This window comes from Megascapheus bottae, chromosome 22 (assembly GCF_031878675.1).
Source record: "Megascapheus bottae isolate mThoBot1 chromosome 22, mThoBot2.hap1, whole genome shotgun sequence".
Lineage (NCBI taxonomy): Eukaryota > Metazoa > Chordata > Mammalia > Rodentia > Geomyidae > Megascapheus > Megascapheus bottae.
The window spans coordinates 12,015,994-12,037,157 of NC_143530.1; the positions used below are offsets into that span (position 1 = coordinate 12,015,994).

A 21,164-nucleotide genomic window follows, 5' to 3' on the forward strand; every position below is an offset into this window, starting at 1 on the left:
GAGAGCCATTAGTGCCCAGCTAACAACATCTTTTGACTAATCACACTTGTCTGCATGCCAAGACCGTCCTTATGTCCTGTGGAAAGCCAGTCCTAGCATTGTTTTCATGGTGCCCATGTGAAAAGCCAAGTGCAGACACATGGAAACCACCAAAGTCAACCATTTAGTCAGGGGCAGGGCTGAGTTCTGAACCCAGGCAGGCTGGTGCCCGAGTTCCCTGTTCCTGACCACCTCACTAGATTCACTGCCTTTGGAACTTGTGCCTGGACTCCAGAAGTGTGACAGGGGAAGGCAGGAGAGGTGGACAGACTTGTGCCAATACATTCTTCCAACAACCGTTTTTATTTGGAAATATGTCCTCCGTGATTAGGTGGCAGCCTGGGGTGAATCGCCCTCGTCTGGCATGTACAGCCCTGCTCACTGGGTCCTTGGAGCTAAAACACAGGGCCTCAAGTATCAACGCACCCACAGCCTCCGTGGACTGGGTCTAGGAACTGGTGCAATCAATGATCCAGGTTCTATGCTGGACCAGCTTCTGGTTGGAGGGCTGAGTTCCTGGCACCAGAACTTCGGAGCCCTCCCTTAGCAGAGGTCAGTGTTGCCCACAGGCCAGCTGTGGCCATCTGTGGCCAGGTTCTGGTAGACATGATGTTGGGAAGAACAAAGGGTGAGGCGAGGCTAATTTTCTGGTGCTGGATCCAGTTTGTCTTCCTGAGAGGTGGAAGCCGGGCTGAAAGTCTCCTCCCTGCCGGGGCTGGAAGTCTCCTCCCCGCCATTGAGGGACTCATGCTGCTCACTGGGGCTGGGGGAGGAGGTCCTATTGCTCTGGGATCCCCAGCGGGTCAGGCACTTTAGGGACGAGGAGGCCCCTCGGCCAAGCAGAGAGGGCTGGAAGCCTGTGAAGGAGCTGCTGGTGACAGGCCGCTTATCTGGCAGAGAGAAGAGAAGCAAATAAGGGGGAAAGGACACTGGAACAGGGGAGAGGGGAGGGCCTTGCCACTGTGCTCCTGCAAGATGAGGAGCTGTGACCTTTAGTTCTACCTGGAGATATGGAGGTATTTCTGTCCTCTTTCCACAACTCGGAAAAGTCTACCCCTTCTCACCTCCAGGCTCAATTGGGTGCATGAGCCTGTTCATCTGGACATTCCAGTGTTTGACGTTGGTACTGGCTTGGCGTAACTTCCTCTGGGCAGCCTGTTGGGGCAGGGCCAGTAGGGAGTAGGTCAGAACTGCAGTCCATGGCAGGGGGTTCTAGTGTTTTTAGGTGCATAGCCTCACAGGATCTGACCACGGCTTCTGATCATCTCATATATGTTCAAAAATAATTTTCTATGTGAACATCAATTTTGTTTGACTGACTTTGATATCAAAGGACTCATGGATCCCCATAGGGTCAAAAAAAACCATGTTGGGGCTGCGAGTTTGGCCTAGTGGTAGAGTGCTTGTCTAGCATGCATAAGGACCCCGGTTTGATTCCTTGGTACCACAAATATAGAAAAGTGGTGCTGTGATCAAGTGGTAGAGTGATAGCCTTGAGAAAGCCCAAGGACAGTGCTCAGGCTCTGAGTTCAGTCCCCAGAACTGGTAAAATAAATAAATAAATAAATAAATGAAATAAACATGTTGGGCCTGGTTGTATAAGCTAGTAATCCCATCTGCTCAGGGGCAGAGATGGGAGGATTGCAGTTTGAGGCTAGTACACTAAATGGTTAACAAAACCCCTTCTCAACAAACAAGCTGGTTATGAAGTTGTTAGTTCATACATATCTGCAATCCTAGCAACAAGGGAGACACATAGATAAGAGGATCACAGTTTGAGGCTGGATCTGGGAATTTTTGCTCAATCTAAAACCCTATCTGAAAAATAACTAAAGCAAAAAAGGTTTGGGGCTAATGGCCTAGCAAGTCTGAGGCGTGATCTTCACATCTCATCCTCCTGAGCAATTAGGACTACAGGCATGAGCTTCCTGTGTCCAATTTCTGTATTTTCTTATTTTTTTCTTTGTCATGAGAGTATGTATTATTACCAGTTTGCTTCCCCAGAAGACAGACTATAAATTCAGAGTGGTGAGTCCATTTGCCCCAAAACACATAGTCAGCTGACCATAGGGCAAGGGTTTGAGGGAAGGACGCTGGATGGGGGCGCCAATGTAACACGTACTGTCCACCCTCCAAGCAATCCCCAGTACTCCTGGCCCAGCCTCACCTCCACGTCCTCGTCAGCCCTCTGCCGGTTCTGCCGCACCTCCTCCAGCTGCAGTTGTGCCTGCTGCAGGGAGCGGCTCTGTAGTGCCATCTCCTGCTGCAGCTCCTGCTTCTCCTGCTGGGCACGCTCGATGTAACGCTCCTGCTCCTCCTTCAGCTGCATCAACTGCTTCAGCTTCTCCTCCTCCTCCTCTAGCAGTCTGCCAGGCAATATGTCAGGTCACCTCCAGTGCTCAGGCACCTAACAGGTGCTCAGCAAAAAGCCAGAAGACAGCGCGGTAAGGGAAGACAGAGGGGGTCCCTCCTATACATTTACCTGGTCTGGGCAAGGCGCACAGCCTCCTCATCTTGCCGGGCTTTCACCTCCAGTTGCAGGGCCTCTTGCAACCGCTGCTGCATCTCCTCCAGCTCCTCAATGCGCTGCCGCTGCCGGGCAGCCTCTTCTTTCTTCAGCTCCATCTCAGCCTGCATGGAGGCCCGGGCCTTGGAGACGGGAGGGGGAGCAGGGGAAACACAGAGCCAGGTCAATGGGGACCAGAGCAGTAGGGGGACAGGAGGATGACTTATGCTGCTCTTCCTCAGGGCTCTGCCAAGCTACCCCGTGGTGAGTTCTGGGAAAATCCTGTGTATTGGTGTTTCCTAGCCTTACTTGCTTCAGAGACCCTGACAGGCTCAGATCATGGTCAGTGAACAGATACCTTAAATTATTTCCTTACTAGCACTGGCTTTAGTAACAGTTAGGGGATGAGGCTCAGTGGTAGAACGCTGAATAGGTCCAAGGCCCTGGGTTCCATCTCTAGCACTACACACACAAAAGCCCAATTACTATTATCAAATAACATGTTATATTACAATTAATATAAAAATAAAATATCAGGGGCCAGGAGTTTGGCTTAGTGGTAAAGTGCTTACCACAAACATAGAAAGAGCTGATGTGGCATTGTGCCTTCTGTGGTAGAGCTCTCTAGCCTTGAGAAAGCTCAAGGACAGTGTCCAGGCCCTGAGTTCAAGCACCAGGACTGGCAAAAAAAATATGAAAGAGGGCTGAGAGGCCGGGAGTTTGGCCTAGTGGTTAAAGTGCTTGCCTAGCATGCATGAAGACCCGGGTTCGATTCCCCGGTACCACATACATAGAAAAAAAAAGCCGGAAGTGGTGCTGAGGCTCAAGTGGTAGAGCTCTAGCCTTGAGAAAGTCCAAGGACAGAGCTCAGGCCCTGAGCTCAAGCCCAGGACTGGCAAAAAAAAAAAAAAAAAAAAAAAAAAAAAGAGGGCTGAGAGTTTAGCCTACTGGTAGAGTGCTTGTCTAGAATGCATGAAGACCAGGGTTCGATTCCTCAGTACCACATACATAGAAAAAAAGCCAGAAATGGTGCTGTGTCTCAAGTGGTAGAGCTCTAGTCTTGAGAAAGCCCAAGGGCAGTGCTCAGGCCCTGAGCTCAAGGCCCAGGACTGGCCAAAAAAAAAAAAAAAAAAGAAAGAAAGAAAGAAAGATCTTTCCTACTAATAGCCCTAATAATTATTATATGTTATAACATCATTATGGCTTGGTACTCGAAAGACTATGACCATGATTATTATTACAACTGAAAGGTGTTGAAAATTTTACAAGTGTTTTACTTAATCCTTGCCCTACTCCATGAGCAAAGTTCTAAGCTCTACATTTACTGACAGGCAAGGTTTAATCATTTGGCTGGAATCACAGGGCTCCTAAAGCGCAGAGCAGGGATTGAATTCACGGGTGCCTCAGACTCCAGATCTCTATATCTAATTGTCTCTGCATGCCTCGTCCCACCTACCTCTCCTTCTATAGCACCCAAACAGGTTTCACTGTAATTTCAGCTCAAGTCTAGACTTATCTTTGTCCCAGCTATTCCCAACTATTCGGTCCACCCTAAAAAACGTCTCTCAATGAGGCCTCGCTCAGCTCTGGTTCCAGCTTCCGTCATCTCAAGCTATTCCTTGGCCAAGTTCTCTCTTCCCGTCCTTAGGCACAGGCTATGGTCTTCTTTCAAGGTTCTTGGCTGGGTTTCAACTCATTTCCTCCTTCTAAACTCGCACCCCCTAGTCTGATAGACCCTTCTTGCTTTCTAAGCCCACATCATGCTTCAGGTCCCGCCCAACGTAGCATCCAGTCTCGGGGCTCACTCACTGCCCAACCCCCACCTACCCCCCAGCCCCAGGCCCCTTCTGTGCATCCCCCCACCCCCAGCATCCTTCACCGCCCCGCCCACGGCAGCATCCAGTCCCCCGCGGCCACGCCCCATCCCGCTCGGCCACGCCCCATCCAGGCCCCGCCCCATCCTGGCCCCACCCCCGGGACCCGGGGCGGGCCCCACCTGCTCGGCCTCGCGCAGCTGGCCCTCCAGCATCTGCTGCAGTTCCTGGTGCTGGCTGCGGCGGCGCTCTTCCTCTTCCTGCAGCAGCCGCTCGGCTTGCCGCTGGGCCTCCTGTAGCAGCTCCAGCTCCTGCAGCTTTCGTTCCTTCTCCTCTTGCAACTGCTGCAGCCTCAGCAGCTCCTCTTCCTTGGCGGCCCGGCGCTGCTCCCGTTGCTCCCTCTGCTCCCGTCGCTTCTGCTTCAAGTCCTTATGCAGCGACGTCTTCCCCTCCGCCTGCAGTCGGATCGCTGTCTGGATGGCTGCGGGCAGACCAGGAGGGGTCAGTCTGGCTGCAAAGGCGACCTTAGGAGTCTCAGGTCCGCTCTCCAGATCCCACTGGGCAAAGCATTGTCACAGATGAGGCGACTGAAGCCCAGCCAGGCGCGGGTGACCCCGCCAGCACTCACCAGCTGTCCACTCCTGGCGCTGGCGCGTGTCCGAGGCACTCATCTCATACGTGCGGCTGGCTGTCTTCACACAGAACATGCAGCGCTTTCCATCGCGGTCAGGCAGCACCTGGGAGAGGGCAGGCTGACCTCGATGAGGTGGGGGTTACCTACCTCTGCCCCAGAGGTGTCCCCTAACTCAAGCCTGCCTCACCTCCTGGCTGACCATCTTGCTGGAAAGGTGATCTTGCTGGTTATGGGGTATTTGTGTCCCCCCACAACTCTTTGCACTTTGAAAACTGGTTAGGGCCATTTCTATCTTGGTATCTTTCCACCAGGCTTGGCACATGCTACATGCTTGACTGTTTCCAGTGACTGACTTCAGTAAGTAACTACACCCACCACAATGGATAGAGCCTCAGGTAATGCTTTTGCTTTTTGAGACAGGTTTTGCTATGCTGCCCAGGCTGGCATTGAATTTGAGATCCTCTTGCCCCAAGCCTCTCAATTGCTAGGATTATAGCCATTCATCACCATGTCTGGAACTTTCAAAAATGTAAAATAAGAAGACTTGGCAAGAATTGAGAAAAATGGGAATATTTCTGAACCAATGCTGAGAATGATATAGCCACTGATGAAAAATCTAGCAGCTCCTCACTTATCATATTGTACAGAAATATCATTTCTAGATGTGTATGTAACTCAAAAGACATGAATACATAGCCATAAAGAAATTTGTGCATAACAGTATTATTCACAGTAGTAAGGTGGAATGATACAAACATTCACCAATAAATAAGCAAAATGTGATAGAGTCGTGCTGTAGAACATTATTCAGACTTAAAAAGCAATGAAGCCAGGCACCTGTGGTTCAGGTTTATAATTCTAGCTATTCAGGAAGTTGAAAACTGAGAATCAAGGTTCAAAGCCAGCCTGAGCAGACAAATTTGAGAAATTCTTATCTTCAAATAACCAGCAAAAATTCAGAAGTAGAAGTATATCTCAAGTGGTAGAGTACCAAGCTTGAGTAAAAAAGCTAACAGAGAACACAGGCCCTGAGTTTAAAACTCACTACTGGCACAAGCAAAACCAAACAAACCAAAAGCAAAACAGCAACAAAAACTAAGCAGCTGGTTGTGGTGGCTCATGCCTGTAACCCTAGCTACTCAGGAAGCTGAGATCTGAGGTTCAAAGCTAGCTCAGGTACTAAAGACCCTGAGACTCTTACCTCCAATTAACCACTAGAAAACTGGAAGTGGAGACCTAGACTCTTATCTCCAATTAACCACTAGAAAACCAGAAGTGGGATGTTGCTCAGGGGCAGGGTGGTAACCTTGAGCTGAAGAGCTCTGGGACAGCACCCAGGCCGGAGTCCAAGCCCCATGACCGACAAAAAAAAAAAAAAGCAAGCAAAAAATAGCAATGAAATTTTGATATATTTTGCAACTTCAATGAACCTTGAAAACTTGCTAACTAAAAGAAGTTTGACAGAGTAGAGCACTGGTGACTCACGCCTATAATCCTAGCTACTCAAGAGACTGAGCTCTGAGGATCATGGTTCAAAGCCAGTCCAGGAAAGTCTGTGAGACTCTTATCTCCAATTAACCACTAGAAAACTGGAGTGGAGCAGTGGTCCAAAGTGGTAGAATAGTCACCTTAAAGCTTGGAGACAGAACCTAAGTTCTGAGTTCAAGCTCCAAAACACACACACACACACACACACACACACACACACACACACACACACAGACACTCTCTCTCTCTCTCTCTCACACACACACACACACACACACACACACACACACACACACACACACACAGCCGGCAAAAAAAGGCAAATACTGTATAACATCACTTATTAAGATAACTAAAACAAGTAAATTCATAGAAACAGTAAAGTGCAGATCGCCAGGGGCTAAAAGAAAGGGGGGGGGTGTAAATGAGGAGTTGCTGCTTACCTCTCTGGGGTAATGAAAAATAAATAGGCAATGGTGATGGTGGCATAATATTTTTAATGCAACTGAATTGGCCTTTTCTTTCTTTCTTTTTTTGGTGCCAGTCTTGATCACTGTCCCTGGGCTTTTGTGCTCATGGCTAGCATTTTACCACTTTGAACCACAGCTCCATTTCCAGCTTTTTGGTAGTTAATTGGAAATAAGAGTGTCACAGACTTTCTTGCTCAGTCTAGTTTTGAACCACAATCCTAAAAAATCAGCCTCCTGAATAGCTAGGATTAGGGCTTGAGTCACTTATGCCCAGCAGGAGAAAAACTTTCCAAGAGATCGTTTTAGAAAGATTTGCTATGGGGCCGGGGGGCATGGCCTAGTGGTAGAGTGCTCACCTAGCATACATGAAGCAATGGGTTTGATTCCTCGGTAACACACACACACACACACACACACACACACACACACACACACAGAGAGAAAAAGTTGGAAGTGGTGCTATGGCTCAAGTGGCAGAGCACAAGCCTTGAGAAAAAAGTGTCCAAGGACAGTGACCAGGCCCTGAGTTCAAGCCCTAGGACTGGTTAAAAAAAAAAAAAGATTTACTGTGAAAAATAGATATAAACCATGTCATCTAAGGTCTCCTCTAGCCAATTCCACAATATTCACTTATGACTTCTGTATCTGATGGACAGTTTGAAGTTTTTAAAGTGCTGACATCAGGCTGGCAAGGATAGTTCACTGGTATAGAACCTGCCATGCCTGCATAAAGCTGTGAGTTTCACCCACAAGAGAAGAAATAATGAAGGGGGAGAATGGCTTCACTGCTCCCAGGTATATTTTTGATTGCACTAATCTAAGCAGAAATGTGTCCCTGTGGTTTTCCTGCATTCCTCCCCCACCCCTTATATTCATATCACGTTGGGGACAGGTGCACCCTCACCCCTACATCAGCGCTCTCACCTCCACACAACAGTGAGCATCCAGCGGGATGGTGCCTCTTTTCTCCTTGCATTCTTCACTCCCAAAGTAGCAGAGGCAGCTGGGCTGCAGCTGGAACCAGCGTTCTGCCCAATTCCTCCTCAGCTGCCCTCGTTTCCACAGGTAGCCCTGCCAGCCAGAGTCAAGTCAGAGGCCTCCTGAGCCCCCCCACCCCTGGTGGTCCTCCTCCAGCTCCCAGCGTGGCTGACCTGCTTCAGGATGTCTTGGATGAGTTCCTGGTAGACCTCATGGATGGCCATGCTGAGGGTGTCCCGGCCCACACCCCGTAGGCAGCGGCCAGAGTTGAAGAGCTCCAGCAACTGCCAGACACTGAGCCCACCAGTCGTCTGGGCTGCCTGGGCTTCCTGGGCTTCTTGGGCCAGCAGCTCCTCCAGCTCACTCAAGCCCATCTCCAGGCTCATGCTGCTAAGCACCTTCTTCAGCAGGTATTCCACCTGGAGAGTGGGAAGGTCTGTGATAAGCAGGTGGTAGTTCCCCATCACGGACACCAGGGGGTGCTCCAGGTGGGTCTAAGATCCTGAGAAGAGGTGACCAGGGACAGGTGGGTGGGAGGGCCAGAAGCCCTAAAGCTGGTGGATACTAGAGTAGAAATTTCTTTTTTTCTTTTCTTTTCTTTCTTTTTTTTTTTTTGCCAGTCGTGGGGCTTGAACTCAGGGGCTTGAACACTGTCTTTGGACGTCTTTTTTTCTCAAGGCTAGATAGAGCTCTACCACTTGAGCCACAGCACCACTTCCAGCTTTTTCTACGTGTGTGGTACCAAGGAATCAAACCTGGGTCTTTGTGCATGCTAGACAAGCACTCTACCACTAGGCCAAACTCTCGGTAGAGATTTCTGAGGGAATCTTGGAGCTCCAACTCTGCCCCAAATATCTATGCCCGCTTCCTAACTTTAATCCTATTCTTCCCTATCTTACACTAAAGTTAGTGTGAAGGTAGGAGCTGAAGATTGGGGATCACGCAGAGGCAGCCAGTTCTAGTCAGTGTCACAGGTGGTGCAAGAACTCCCTCATCCAATATTCTTGGTTTCAAATGTGAGAAAGCCAGGGCCCAAGGGGAAAGTGGCTTGTTTTAAGTCACACAGCAAGCTGAGGGTGGCTAGAACTCCTGATTCCCACACAAGTTCCAAACCTTAACCCCCAATTCTGGGGACGGTAAAGGGGATTGCCTTGTGGGAAGGTAAGGGGAGTGGAGGGGTGGGGGAAAGCAGGCAGGCACAGGAAACCCATTACGGAGGAACAGGAAGTGGTGGTTGGGTGTATCCTGCTGCAATATGTTCTCACTGCATGCTGGTCACAGCAGCAAGAGGCCTCTGGGCCTCTGAGAACCAACTTGCCCTGGAGTGTCCAGGTAGGGGGACACAAGTCCCTCTCTTGTCCCAGCAGTTCTTGAGAAACTTTCTTCAGACTTTTTCACACTGGGTTCTCAGCTAGAGAGTAGGGATGGTGGAGGGTATGTCTATCGAGAGCTCAGATGGCTCCTGCCATTCCATAAACAAGAACGTAGGCATGCTAGGACTCTTCCTAAATTCACTCCGGCACCTCCACAGTGGCCAAGGGGACTGAAAAGCTCAGAAGCAGGCCAAGTGGGCAAGGGAGAAAAACGGGCCAAAGAGGGTACTAGTGGTCAGGCATAGGCTGCCCTGGCTTCATTCTGAGCAGAGTAGGCAGGAGCCGGATTCTCTGGGTCCCTGGCTCTCTAGAAAGAAAAAAAACACAAAAACTGGAAACAAAACTAGACTTGGTTGTCCACCTTGAATATCTGGAGATTTACTTCCAGCCTGGATAAAGTCTCTCTTCTCTTTATAAAATATCTTCCTAGATGATGGCAGTATCTCAAGACTGCTGTTCCATGTAAAATGTCCAGCAATTCTCAGGAATCGACAGTGTTGTTTCATAAAGTTCGCAGATCATTATCCTCCAAAGAGAACTATGGAACCCTAATAGATACGCAGTGTTTGGTTCTTCTGGAAGAAGGCATATTGGCTCCAACATGAGAAATCCTAGGTAAGTGGAGGCAGCTGGGGGAGGGGGGAAGGACCAGCACGGGGTGACAATGAAGAGAAGGGATGTGGGAAGGTACAGAAGGCCATGTGGCCTTCATGGTTGTGCTGGGTCTGGGTTTACGCTCACCCTTACCTCATCTGGAACCATGATCAGGGGGTATTTGTCCTCAGACAGGAAATTGAAGAGGCACCAGAGGCGGAAGGCATCCTGGTTGGAGAGCATGCTGTTCCCGTTGCTGTCAGCTCGATAGTTCTTCTTGGCCGTCAGGGTCCAGCACAGCTCATCAAAGTGTTCTTTAACGAAAGCCCCTTCCTCCACCTGCCACCAGGCCCGCAAATTAGTCAGCTACCCCCATCTTTGCTCTATATCACTCAGGGCTCCAGCTTGGTTTCTTGGCTTCATACATGAGCTCTGTTCCCCATCCTGCCAGGACTAAAGCTCACCTAATGCGGAATCCCTGAGCTGATCAACTCCCCAGCACACCACACACACCACACACACCACACCAAGTGTCTGCCCAAAGGGGAAAGTGAGGGATATCTTGGGAGTGGGGTGTGGACAGCCAGGAGAACCAGGAAAGATGGGGAAGAGGAGTTGGGGAGGCATTATAGCTGGAAGCTGGAGTGAGGACAGGCAGGTAGAAGGACATTGGTAGAGGGTTGTAGGAAGGGTGAGGCTAAGATGGAGACACAAGAGGGTAAGTTGAGAGGACAGAGGGGACACCTGGTTGGGATGTGACAAATAAAGATGGAAAGGCCGGAGTGGTTCAAGGCACCTCTCTAAGGGAGACCACACCTTGTCGAGGATGTACTTGTTGAGGTAGGGCATGTAGCCCTGGCTGGACACGGGGCCATCGTCGTCATCTCGGAAGTGCTCCTCCAGGGCCACAGGGTCATGGGGGATGTGCAGGACTGTGTACAGGTTGTGGGACAGCACCTGAGATGAGAGTGCGCCATTTGTCTTCCTATAACCCAGCCAAAAGCAGGCCAAACAGCTGCTCCCCTTCCTATTTGTCCCCTGCCCCTCACCCATCCCAGCTGAGCGCTCTGCACACACCATTCAGTGCAATGACTAAAACGTTTACACAGATTATGTGCCATGCACTGAGCTTCACTTCCACATTCCCATTGGACAAATGAACAGAGGGACTGGATGCAGGCTCCCAAAGCTGAACTACTAACCACTTCATTTCCTGTCATGACTAGTCCAGAGTTACTCCTCAAGGGTTCCTAGCCTGCGTTACCACATTCCAAAGCCTTAGTGATGCTGAGCTATCTGCAGGGGGCAGTGTGCAAGACCAGGGAAGAGCAGGGATGGCTCAAAGTAGGGCTGAGTGACGTGATTCGGGTGCTGGTGGTTCATGCCTGTAATCATGGCTCCTCAGGAGCTTGTGTTCCGAGGATCACAGTTGGAAGCCAGCTTGAGCAGACAAGTTCTTGAAACTTTTTTAGTGGGGCTTGGGGCTTGAACTCCACTCCTTGGAGCTATCCCTGAGCTATTTTGCTCAAGCTAGCACTTTACCACTTTGAGCTATAGCGACAGTTTTCTGGTGGTGAATTAAATTAGAGATAAGAGTCTTTTGGACTTTTGTCCCAGGATCCTCAGATCTCAGCTTCCTGAGTAGCTAGGATTACAGCGGTGAGTCACCAGTGCTCGGCCATTTAATTTTAATCTCCAATTAAGCACCAAAAAAATCCAGGAGTGGAACTGTGGTTCAAGCTGTAGAGTGCTAGCCTTAAGCAAAACAGCTCATGGACAGGCCCTGAGTTCAAGTCCTAAGAGCAGTGTGTGTGCACACTCACACACACTACCATAAACAAGACCCTTTGATTTGAATAGGATAAGATTTAGAAGTGTGGTTGATCACGATGGTGTATAGAAAGAAAACAGAGGTTCGTTGAACAAATCCTTGAATTCAGAACAAAGGAATTGAGTTTGAACAAGGATGATTTGGCTTAAAAAAAAAAAAAGAAGAAAATGGCCTTGGAGAAATTTTCTTCCAGCATTTATCATAGATAGTGGAACTGAATAAAAATACATGCTCACACATATAGTACTAGCCACTGTATGGGCGAGAGGGATGGGGCACTTTGTCTCATGCAAGTGCTCTACCATTGAGCCTCAGTCTTAACCTTGAGATGAATTTTTTTTTTTTTTTTTTTTTTTGCCAGTCCTGGGCTTGGGCTCAGGGCCTGAGCACTGTCCTTGGACTTTCTCAAGGCTAGAGCTCTACCACTTGAGCCTCAGCACCACTTCTGGCTTTTTTCTATGCATGTGGTACTGTGGAATCGAACCTGGGTCTTCGTGCATGCTAGGCAAGCACTTTAACCACTAGGCCAAACTCCAGGCCCCTTGAGATGAATTTTTGAGAGAGGAGGGCAGGACTAAGAGTCTCAGGTTTGCTAATCAGGAGCTCTACCCCTTGGGCTAAACATAGCCCTTTTTTTCACCCTGGCTGTTTTGAGATAGGGTCTCACTTTCTTCCTAGGCCTGCTTCTTTTAGGCTTCCAATTGTAGCTGGGATAACAAGCATACCGTTATACCTAGTTATTAGTTGAAAAGAAGTCTAGCAAATATTTCTGGGCTGACCTTGAACCCCAATTCTACTAATTTCATTCTCCAAGGATTGCAAGTGTGCGCAACCAGTGCCACCCCTTTGAGTCTGGTCCTATTGTTTACATCTAGAAAAATCCTAATGTGTCTGTGGTTTTAGAATATAAGCCCCCAGGGGCCAGGAGTTTGGCCTAGTGGTAGAGTGCTTGCCTAGCATGCATGAAGACCCGGGTTCGATTCCTTGGTACCCCACATATATAGCAAAAAGCCAGAAGTGGTGCTGAGGCTCAAGTGGTAGAGCTCTAGCCTTGAGAAAGTCCAAGGACAGTGCTCAAGCTCTGAGCTCAAGCCCAGGACTGGCAAAAAAAAATAAAATAAAATAAAAAAAAATAAGCCCCCACTCTAAGGGTTGCCTCTAGCTCAAGAACTAGCACTGAAATGTAGGGTGACCAACTCAAGAAAACAATAGTGCCAAACACTTGCTGACCACTTCTGAAGTGACAGGTGTTATTCTGAGTTTTACAACTTCCCATGTGCTACCTCTTTTCAAAGTGTCCCTCTGAGAAATTTCCTGCATAGCTCCAGTGAAATGGCTGTACTCCACAGGAAGGAGAGCTAGAAGCCAGGGACCCTCGCCTTCTGCTTGTGGGGTCTTAGGATGTCCCTTCACCTCTCTGAGCCTTGGTTTTGTTGCCAAGAAAATAGGGGCTAGCCTGGTGCCATTGACTTACATCTGTAATCCTAACTACTCAGGAGGCTGAGACCTGAGGATCAAGGTTTGAAGCCAGTCGGGCCAGGAAAATGCAAGAAACTCAACTCCAATTAACCGCAGAAAGCCAGAAATGGAGCTGTGGCTCAAGTGGTAGGGCACTAGCCTTGAGCAAAAGAGTTCAGGAATAGCACCCAGGCCCTGAGTTCAAGCCCCAGTACCAGCATAAAATAAAATAAAGAAGCAGGGATTAATACTGGCAGTGGTGAGGGACTGGGGGGTGATGTAAGATAATACACAGGTACTGCCAGGTTCAAGTCCTCACAAGCAAGTGCTAGGTCGCTTCCTACATGGGAAGTCCTGCCCTCCATCTTGCTGACACATGTGCAGACAAAGGTTAATATTAATGGCGAGTATCAAGTATCACAGATGTCTGGAGAAGCAGAGATTTGAGTATCTTACTAGTGAAGTATGAATTCCGATCATCTTTCTGGAGTGTAGGAATCTGTCAAGCAAAATAGGCATGATCTTGACCCAGCATCTCTAGTGACAGACTCTACAGAAACTCAGGAGTTCAGAGCTATGTTCATTTATGCATTGGGCACAATGTGAGTCAACAATAGTGACTCCAGATCATAGGACTCCAGGCATAATTGCCAAGATTTGACCTCTGTCCCTTGTGTGCTCCTGGGAAAGTGATTTGATTCTCTAAAACCTAAATCTCCTCCTCGGAGAGGCTGATCATGAGCCCCTAGATGTAGTTGCATATATTAGCTAGGTAAGATGAGATTTCACTGTGATATTTCCACTCATATATATACAACATATTCCTATCTAGCTCACCCCTGTCACTCTGTCTTGCTCTCCTCCCACTTTAGTGGGTTGTTCAGTGTCAAAACCTTAGCACAGTATGTGATGTGCAGTGTACAACTTAATAACAACTGTGAGTGAACTGGTGTGTTAGCTCAGGGGTAGAGTGATGGCCTAGAATTTGTGATGCTCAGGGCTCAATTCTCAGGATCAAAAGAAAAAAATTGTGAGTTATCTTTATATTTATATATGAATGCTATGCCAGTATGTGAACAAGCTTCAGAATGACCCATTTTTAAAGTAAATATGTACAAAGATTAGATTGACTAATAAGAAACTTGTTTTAGTAGGGAAAAAAAGCAGAAATTTCATGTGGTTCAACCTGGCTTGTATTTGTTCATAGGAAATCATAGAAAAGACTCAGCAAACTAACAGGGAAACCCCCAGGGTTCCCCCAGCCACTCCGGGGAGTTGAGTGAAGGGTATGGAGGGTATTTCATCTCTATTAACAGCCCATTCTTCTCCACTCTTTTTTTATTTTTTTGCCAGTTCTGGGGCTAGAACTCTGGGCCTAGACACTATCCTTGGGCTTTCTCAAGGCTAGAGCTCTACCACTTGAACCATAGCACCACGTTTGGTTTTTTTCTGTGTATGTAGTACTAGGAAATTGAACCCAGGGCTTTGTGCATGCTAGGCGAGCACTTTACTACTAGGCCATGCTCTCTGCCCTCTTCTCTACTCTTGGAATTTTTTTTTGGCCAGTCCTGGGGCTTGAACTCAGGGCCTGAGTACTGTCCTTGTGCTTTCTCAAGGCTAGCACTCTACCACCTAAGCCACAGCACCACTTCCAGCTTTTTCTATGTATGTGGTACTGAGGAATCGAACTCGGGTCTTTGTGCATGCTAAGGAAGCACTCTAACCACTAGGCAAAACTTCTAGGCTTTACTCTTGGAATTTTTTTAAACCAGAAACATGTTTCACTTTCATAACAAAAAGTCCAGGCAGGGTGTGGTTGGTGGCTCTCACCTGCAATCCCAGCGACTTGGGAGGTAGAGGCTGTGCCACTTCAGGTAAACAGTTGGCAAGTTGGGTGTGGTGATGCATGCTTGTTATCTCAGCTACTTGGGAGGTTTAAATAGGAGGATCACAGTCAAGACCTTCCCTGGAGTACACATTATCCTTATAATATACATTTTATCTTTTGAGATAGGGGGTCTCTTGCTGTAGCTTAGGCTGGCCTCCAATTTAAGATCCTCCTATCTTCATTTCCTGAGTGTTGAGATTACAGGTATGAACCACCACACCTAGTGCATGACAAAAAAAAATTTAAACAATAAGGATAAACACTAAAGAGCACCACTATCCACTGCCAGTAATTTGCCCTGTTATTAAATTTGCCCTGTTATTAAGTTGCCCAGTCTTGTGCTGTTCCCTGTCTGGGTACTGCACATTCATTCATTCTTTGGACACAGTAAGGACTCTCACTTCAAACTTGACTCCAGAGGACAGTACAGTGTCTCTACAGCTGGATGTCTCTAAGTGACTCCTGAAGCTGAGCATCAGCACCTCAGTGGTTTATAGGATAAAGGCTAGAGTCCTTCCAGGGGCTTCCAGGCCCTGTCACCTGGCCCCCTGCCCCTTGTCTGATCTAATCTCCCCCTCTCATCCTTCTCTCTCTCTCCCTTCTCCCCCTCACTCTCTTCAGCCACTCTGGTCTCCTAGCTGATCACAAAACAAGACAGGGATGCTCTTGCTTAGAGGCTTTGAACCTGCTGTTCCGATGGCCTGGAACCTTCTTCTTCCAGGTTATGGCATGGATGGTACCCTGTCCTTTCTCTGCTCTCATTTTTTTTTTTTTTTTTTTTGTGGGTCATGGGCGCTGTCTGAGCTCTTCAGCTCAAGGCTACCACCCTACCCCTGGGTCTGAGTGTTATCCCTGCACTCTTCAGCTCAAGGCTACCACCCTACCCTTGAGCCAAGCCCCAGTTCTGTTTTCTAGTTGGTTAATTGGAGATAAGAGTCTCAGGTCCTTTTGTGCCCTGGTGGCTGGCCTTGAAATTTGATCTTTAGATCTCAGCCTCCTTGAGTAGCTAGGATTACAGGTGTGAGCCGCCACGGCGCCTGGCTTCTTCACTTCTTTTATTCAGAGCTGGTGCCCTTGGTTATGTTATTTAAATCTATAACCCAGTCCCTCTAAGTTCTATATTGCTAGCTGCTCCTGCTTGATTTCCCTCCTTGGACTGTGTTGTCTTCCATCACAGTCAACAGTTTTAGAATTCTCTTTATCTCCTGTTTCCTGGTCTATACCAACAGCCTCCAGGGGTCACACAGTGTTCTCACTCACTGCTCCATCACTGAGTCTGGCCACCTGGTCACTAAGCATTCCACAGAGCACTGTTGTTCAAAAGCTACCCATGGAATGAGCTCAAACGTTTCTTAGGCAGAAACAGAGAAGCTACAAAAAGGAAGACAGCTATAGATTGACTCTCCCTGAGCAAGTGCAGCTCCCTGGGCTCTGTTTCTCAGTCTAAAAGGAGAGGACGGAGGGGTCCCTTTTCATCTATGCTGTAGCAGCTGCTTAAGCAGCTAGCAACCTTGTTTTCTTCACTAACACCAGTTTCAGAGGCTACTTAGAAGGGTTTCTTCACTATTCTTTTTTTTTTTTTTTTTTTTGCCTTTGGACCATGAGCGCTGGAGGCAGGGAGGCAGAGGGCTCTGATCCCTCTGTGCTGTGTCAGGAGGAGAGGAGGAGGAAATTAAGGGCTCTAGACACTTGGGGGCTGTCCAGAGAAGCAGCAGGCTTCCGGTGCCTGGGGGGAGCAGGTTGAAGGGAGTTGAGCTAGAAAGGAAATGACAGGGGTGGAGGAGTGGCGGGAGCTGATAATCTCAACCAACCCACAGCCCTAGAGGCTGCAACTCTCATTATCCACATTTTACTGATGAGGCAATCAAGACCCAAAGCAAAGCATCTTGCAAAAGTCTGATTCCAAAGCCTGTTCCTGCTCTTCTACGCCTCCTAGTCGCTGGCTGAGCCTCTGAATCACCCAGAGCTGAGGAAACGAATATGGCCGCCCTGCCCTGACCTGCTGACTCAGAGTTTCCAGGAGGTGGGGTCCAGGTGACTGTACTTTCCACAAGCTGTCATCTGGACTCCTTCAGAAAAGATGTCCACAGCCTCCCCAGCCCACCCAGTAGCTTCTGACCTCTGACTGGGCAGCTATTGACCTTTGAGAGGCACCATTTATTCACTGCTCTGGAGGCAGGGAGAGAGGAGCAGTTCCTCAACCCCTGTCAGCGCTGTGGGAGAGAGAGGTGGTATCAGATCTATGCTGACCAGAAGACGTTCTGTAGTTCCAGCTTTCAGAACCCAAAGCCATGGCTGATGAGGAGATTCAGCTCCCTAAGAACAATGGCTTGGGAAAGAATGAATAAACTCAGTCTTGAAGTGACTTGTAGGCTCTTCATGGGAACTCATGCATAACTATTGTCAAGGGTAGAATCTCTGGATCAGCTATGTAGCCTGCTGATAAGAAAGGCCAACATGGGTTGGTGTGGGCAGCAAAGGAAAGAGAGAAAGGCTGAGGAGAGGGCTTGCTATCATCTACTGAGATAGTGTCTCACTGATTCCTCCTGCCCCTGCCTCCGAGTGCTGGGATTACAGGTGAGTTCCTCTTCATCTGACAAGTGTTTGTGTTATTTTTATTGGCTGGCTGAATGGCTTAGTGATCCCTAGTTCAACCTTCTTGTTTTATAGACAGGAAACTATGGATCAGTGATGGAGAGTGAGTTGGTCGAGGTCATCCAGCGGGCGACAGGTCCAGTCCTATGTGACTCTGAATCAAGTGCTCCACATGTCAACACATCACTCCTTCCCACCGTCCCTGGAGACCAGCAGCACACAGGGGTCAAGGCACGGCTGATGACCCCAGCCCTTGGGTTTCTTAACTTTCCCTATGTCAAGGAGCAGGTGGCTGCCCCTCCCAAAGGAGGCAGACTGATGCTCGGAGCCTTTGGAGGGTGGTTCCTCCCTTAATGTCAGCTAGAGGCTTGGCAGCCTGGGAGACCCCTGCTCTGTACATTCTCCCTCCCCCACCCCTGCTCCACTCCAGCTCCAGCCTGATACCTCCCAAGATCCTTGCCAAACCACTCACAGCTCATCTAAAATCCAGTCAGTGCCTGGCAATCAGGGAGGAGGGAGCCCCAACTCTCAGCTGACCCTGGGGAGAGAGTGGGGCCATTCTGAGGGCCTCCTTTCTACAGCTGTGTGTTGGGCTGGCTACTCACTCCTCAAGTTCCTTAAAGAAGGTTCTGGGAACTGGTGAGAAGTGCTAGCCCTGAACTTTCTAAGAAGTTTGTGTTCAAGTCCACTGTGGGCAGAAGGACCATTTCTGTAGGTCTACTTTTACTATTCTCTCCACATAGGACAAATGTTGTCACACTTTCTACAAGGAATCAGAGGGGAAGGTTAATTTGGTCTCTTCCTCAAGCTTCCTCTTCTGCCCCAAACATTCCCAAAGCTCTTGGGCTTTTGTCAGGACTCCTCTGGCCTCATGTTGGGGTGCCCAGGGCAGCCAAGACAGTCCTCCACCAATAAGCTCAGGGAAAGGTGTGGCACACAGACAAAGCTAGGGGCTTTGGTAAGAGCAAGCTAACTCCAAAGCCTTTTCCCTATCCCCCAGTCTGTAGGGGATTAGGTGGGCCATAATGATGTATCTGTCTCATCTGTTTCTTCCTCTGCCTTCTAACCACTTCTCCATTTCTCTTCTCTGCCTTTCTGGTACCCCTTCCTATCGCTACTCCCGCCCCCGTGTCCATGTTATAAGCTGTGGGTGTGTGTGTGAACAGACTCCCTTCCCTCCTCCTCTGCAGAGGCTGTGCTGTTTCTACCCAAACCCTCACTTGTCCCTTGACTTTCCTACTGTTAGCACAAGTTCCTGGAGTGGAAATTTCTGTTAGGGAGAGGTTAAATCCACCACGAGTCCTGTGCCAGCAGAAGCATTGCGAGGAGCAGGCTCAGTGCACGCAGTAAGGAGGTACAAAGAGAGCTCTCCATGGAATCTCCCCAGCAAATACTCAACCTGAGGGGCTGGAGGAGTGGGCATGGGGTCAGCCAAAGGCCAACACAGAGGCATGATCTGGGAAGCCTTACTAGCTAATGGCTGACCACTGAGGAACCATGCCCGAGGTACACAGAGGGGCTGGAGAGATCTCAGGGAAACAGGTGGAAAGTAAGACCTTGGAAACAAGAAGCCATGGGTGTTAGGACTGCCATGGTAAGACTGAAGAGGCAGAGTGGGAATATTGAGTGTGGGCATGGAGTTTCTGCACCTTGGTATTTGATCTGATTTTTCTTCATCCATATGCAGATAATGTGAGCTACCAAAAAAAGAAAAAGGACTGCAGTAGGATGTACGGTAGTAGATTCTATAGGGAGTAGAAAATTGTTCCTTGGATGCTCATGATTTGGGACATCCAAGTTTACAGGGGCAAATTCAGTATATGGGTTTGGGCTGAGCTAGGGCATGCTTATTTAGTGTTCCATTTGCCTGCCAGCTTTCCACACCTCTTAGCTTGTACATTAAGGATAGAGGTTGGGACTTCAGCCCTCTTTGTAGGACGGGAGGGGAGACATCCGGAATCTAGTATCTGGCCTCATGCCAGCCACACAGAGAACTCTGAGGTTATTTACAGTGAGTGAACAAACCCTTACAGCAGGTCCCAGAGAGTGGAGGCTGTCACTGTGCCTTTCCACAGTGCTCTCTGCTCCAGTGGCTTCCTCCCCACTAACAGAGTGAGAAGGGAAGCACGAGCCAAGGATGGAGGAAATGGAGAGAAACTCCCCATCATACACAATCACAGCCAGATGATGGACTCCAGAACCACCGACAGGACTATCCTGTGCTCAGCTTCCACCTACTTCCTGCCTCATATCTCAAGGTCTATGGTAAGTTTTCCAATCTGCTGTGTGTGTGTGTGTGTGTAAGAAAGAGAGAGACAGAGGAGTGTGTGGGTAAGATGGTGAGCTAGATGGCAGTCTATTGGGCTCCTTGGTCCTCACTCCCTCCTCAGCTCTGTCCCACATGTGGGTTCAGCTACCAGCCTGGTTTGTAAGTGGTGTGAGGCCCTTTATGCCTCAGTTCCAGAGGAAGTGACTGACAAGTCTAGCTAACAGTCTCTCTTCAAAGCCAGAGGCAGCAACAGGGAGGAGTAAGGTACGGCCTAAGCATGACTGGGAAGCTCATAAGGAGCCTGTGAAATAACTTGGCTCCTGGCCCTCTGAACCCCAGGGGGCCACCTCCACCCAGGCAGGGGGGCCAGGTTCTGGGCACTGACTGTACAGACCTCACTGGGGCCACTGGGATGCAGGTGGCAGCAGGCAGCAGCCACTGAGCTACACTGGCCCAGTCACCCGTACCAGCCCTCCATTCCATCCAGGCCAGGGCTGCCGGATGGCAGGTTCCCCGTGGAGTCCCGGGTGGCAGGGATTAACGGGCTGAGTCTGTGGGCCCCCAAGGGCCCCTGGTGCCCCTCACCTTGAGCTGGGACTTGGAGACCTTGCCGCTCTTCTCCACGTCCAGTGCAGTGAAGGCGTACCAGATGGACTTGAGCAGCTCCTTGCGCAGGGCCATGGCTGAGGCGCCTGCCCGGCCTGGGGGCGGCTCTGACACCAAGATCCGGTTTCAGGAAGTGCAAACGGCTGCAGACCGCAGAGGGGCCCTGGTGCAGTACAAGAGCTCCACCTGCCTGCCTGCTCTCACTCCCCTGCTGGCCTGTGGCTGACAGCATTCAATAGGTCCTTCAACCTGCCAGGGACCAGGGACCAACTGTGTAGCGTTGGAGCCTCCTATGGGCCTGGATCCCTGGGTATGTGATGTCTTTTACAAGCCTCCTTGCTGGCACTTTTCCCAGACTCCCAGAGGCAGCTCACTGGGGGAAGAAAGGCCATCCTGACTTTGCAGCAGGCAGATGGGGGGTGAGGGGGGGGGGTCTTAAGTGAGTTACTTAACCTGACAGAGCACTTTCTTCTCATGATCATGAAGGGGGAAAACGTCTGAGAATGGATGTTAAGGACACAGTAAGCTCTGGTGAAGCATTTCAGTTCTACCTGACACGGCCCTAGTGGTGGGGCTCCACCCAGGCAGAAAAAAAAAAAAAAAAAAAAGCGATGCTACAAG

General features: G+C 49.3%; 1 protein-coding gene and 1 long non-coding RNA gene across 3 annotated transcripts in view; one reads left to right on the forward strand and one right to left on the reverse strand.

The window, feature by feature from the left end:
- Positions 1–240: 240 nt before the first annotated feature.
- On the reverse strand, positions 241–20,779 carry Def6 (DEF6 guanine nucleotide exchange factor). 2 transcript variants are annotated; one of them, XM_090355830.1, is made up of 11 exons: positions 20,523–20,779; positions 10,713–10,853; positions 10,044–10,235; positions 8,103–8,348; positions 7,876–8,022; positions 4,988–5,096; positions 4,542–4,840; positions 2,522–2,688; positions 2,207–2,405; positions 1,104–1,194; positions 241–929 (listed from the first exon to the last, which is right to left on the reverse strand). In XM_090355830.1, the coding sequence occupies exons 1-11, from the start codon at positions 20,616–20,618 to the stop codon at positions 679–681; spliced, it is 1,938 nt and encodes a 645-aa protein (XP_090211956.1). In that variant the 5' UTR covers positions 20,619–20,779; the 3' UTR covers positions 241–678. The 2 variants fall into 2 exon arrangements, with proteins under 2 accessions (XP_090211956.1, XP_090211957.1); XM_090355831.1 differs by having other exon boundaries at positions 243–929; positions 10,050–10,235.
- The window catches only part of LOC150047791 (uncharacterized), a 49,752-nt gene continuing 48,293 nt past the window's right edge, over positions 19,706–21,164 (forward strand). The window contains exon 1 of the long non-coding RNA XR_016539299.1: positions 19,706–19,933. This is a non-coding gene — a long non-coding RNA (uncharacterized LOC150047791). The remainder of the gene's footprint in view (positions 19,934–21,164) is intronic.

What these genes read in the sequence shown, in the direction of transcription:
- Def6 (XM_090355830.1), bottom strand. Translation starts at nt 20,618, where the DNA reads ATGGCCCTGCGCAAGGAGCTGCTCAAGTCCATCTGGTACGCCTTCACT. An exon ending in ACAAGTACATCCTCGACAAG is followed by an intron (nt 10,236 to 10,712) that starts GTGTGGTCTCCC and finishes GCCTGGTGGCAG; the next exon opens with GTGGAGGAAGGGGCTTTCGT. An exon ending in GGGCTGACGAGGACGTGGAG is followed by an intron (nt 1,195 to 2,206) that starts GTGAGGCTGGGC and finishes CTGCCCCAACAG; the next exon opens with GCTGCCCAGAGGAAGTTACG.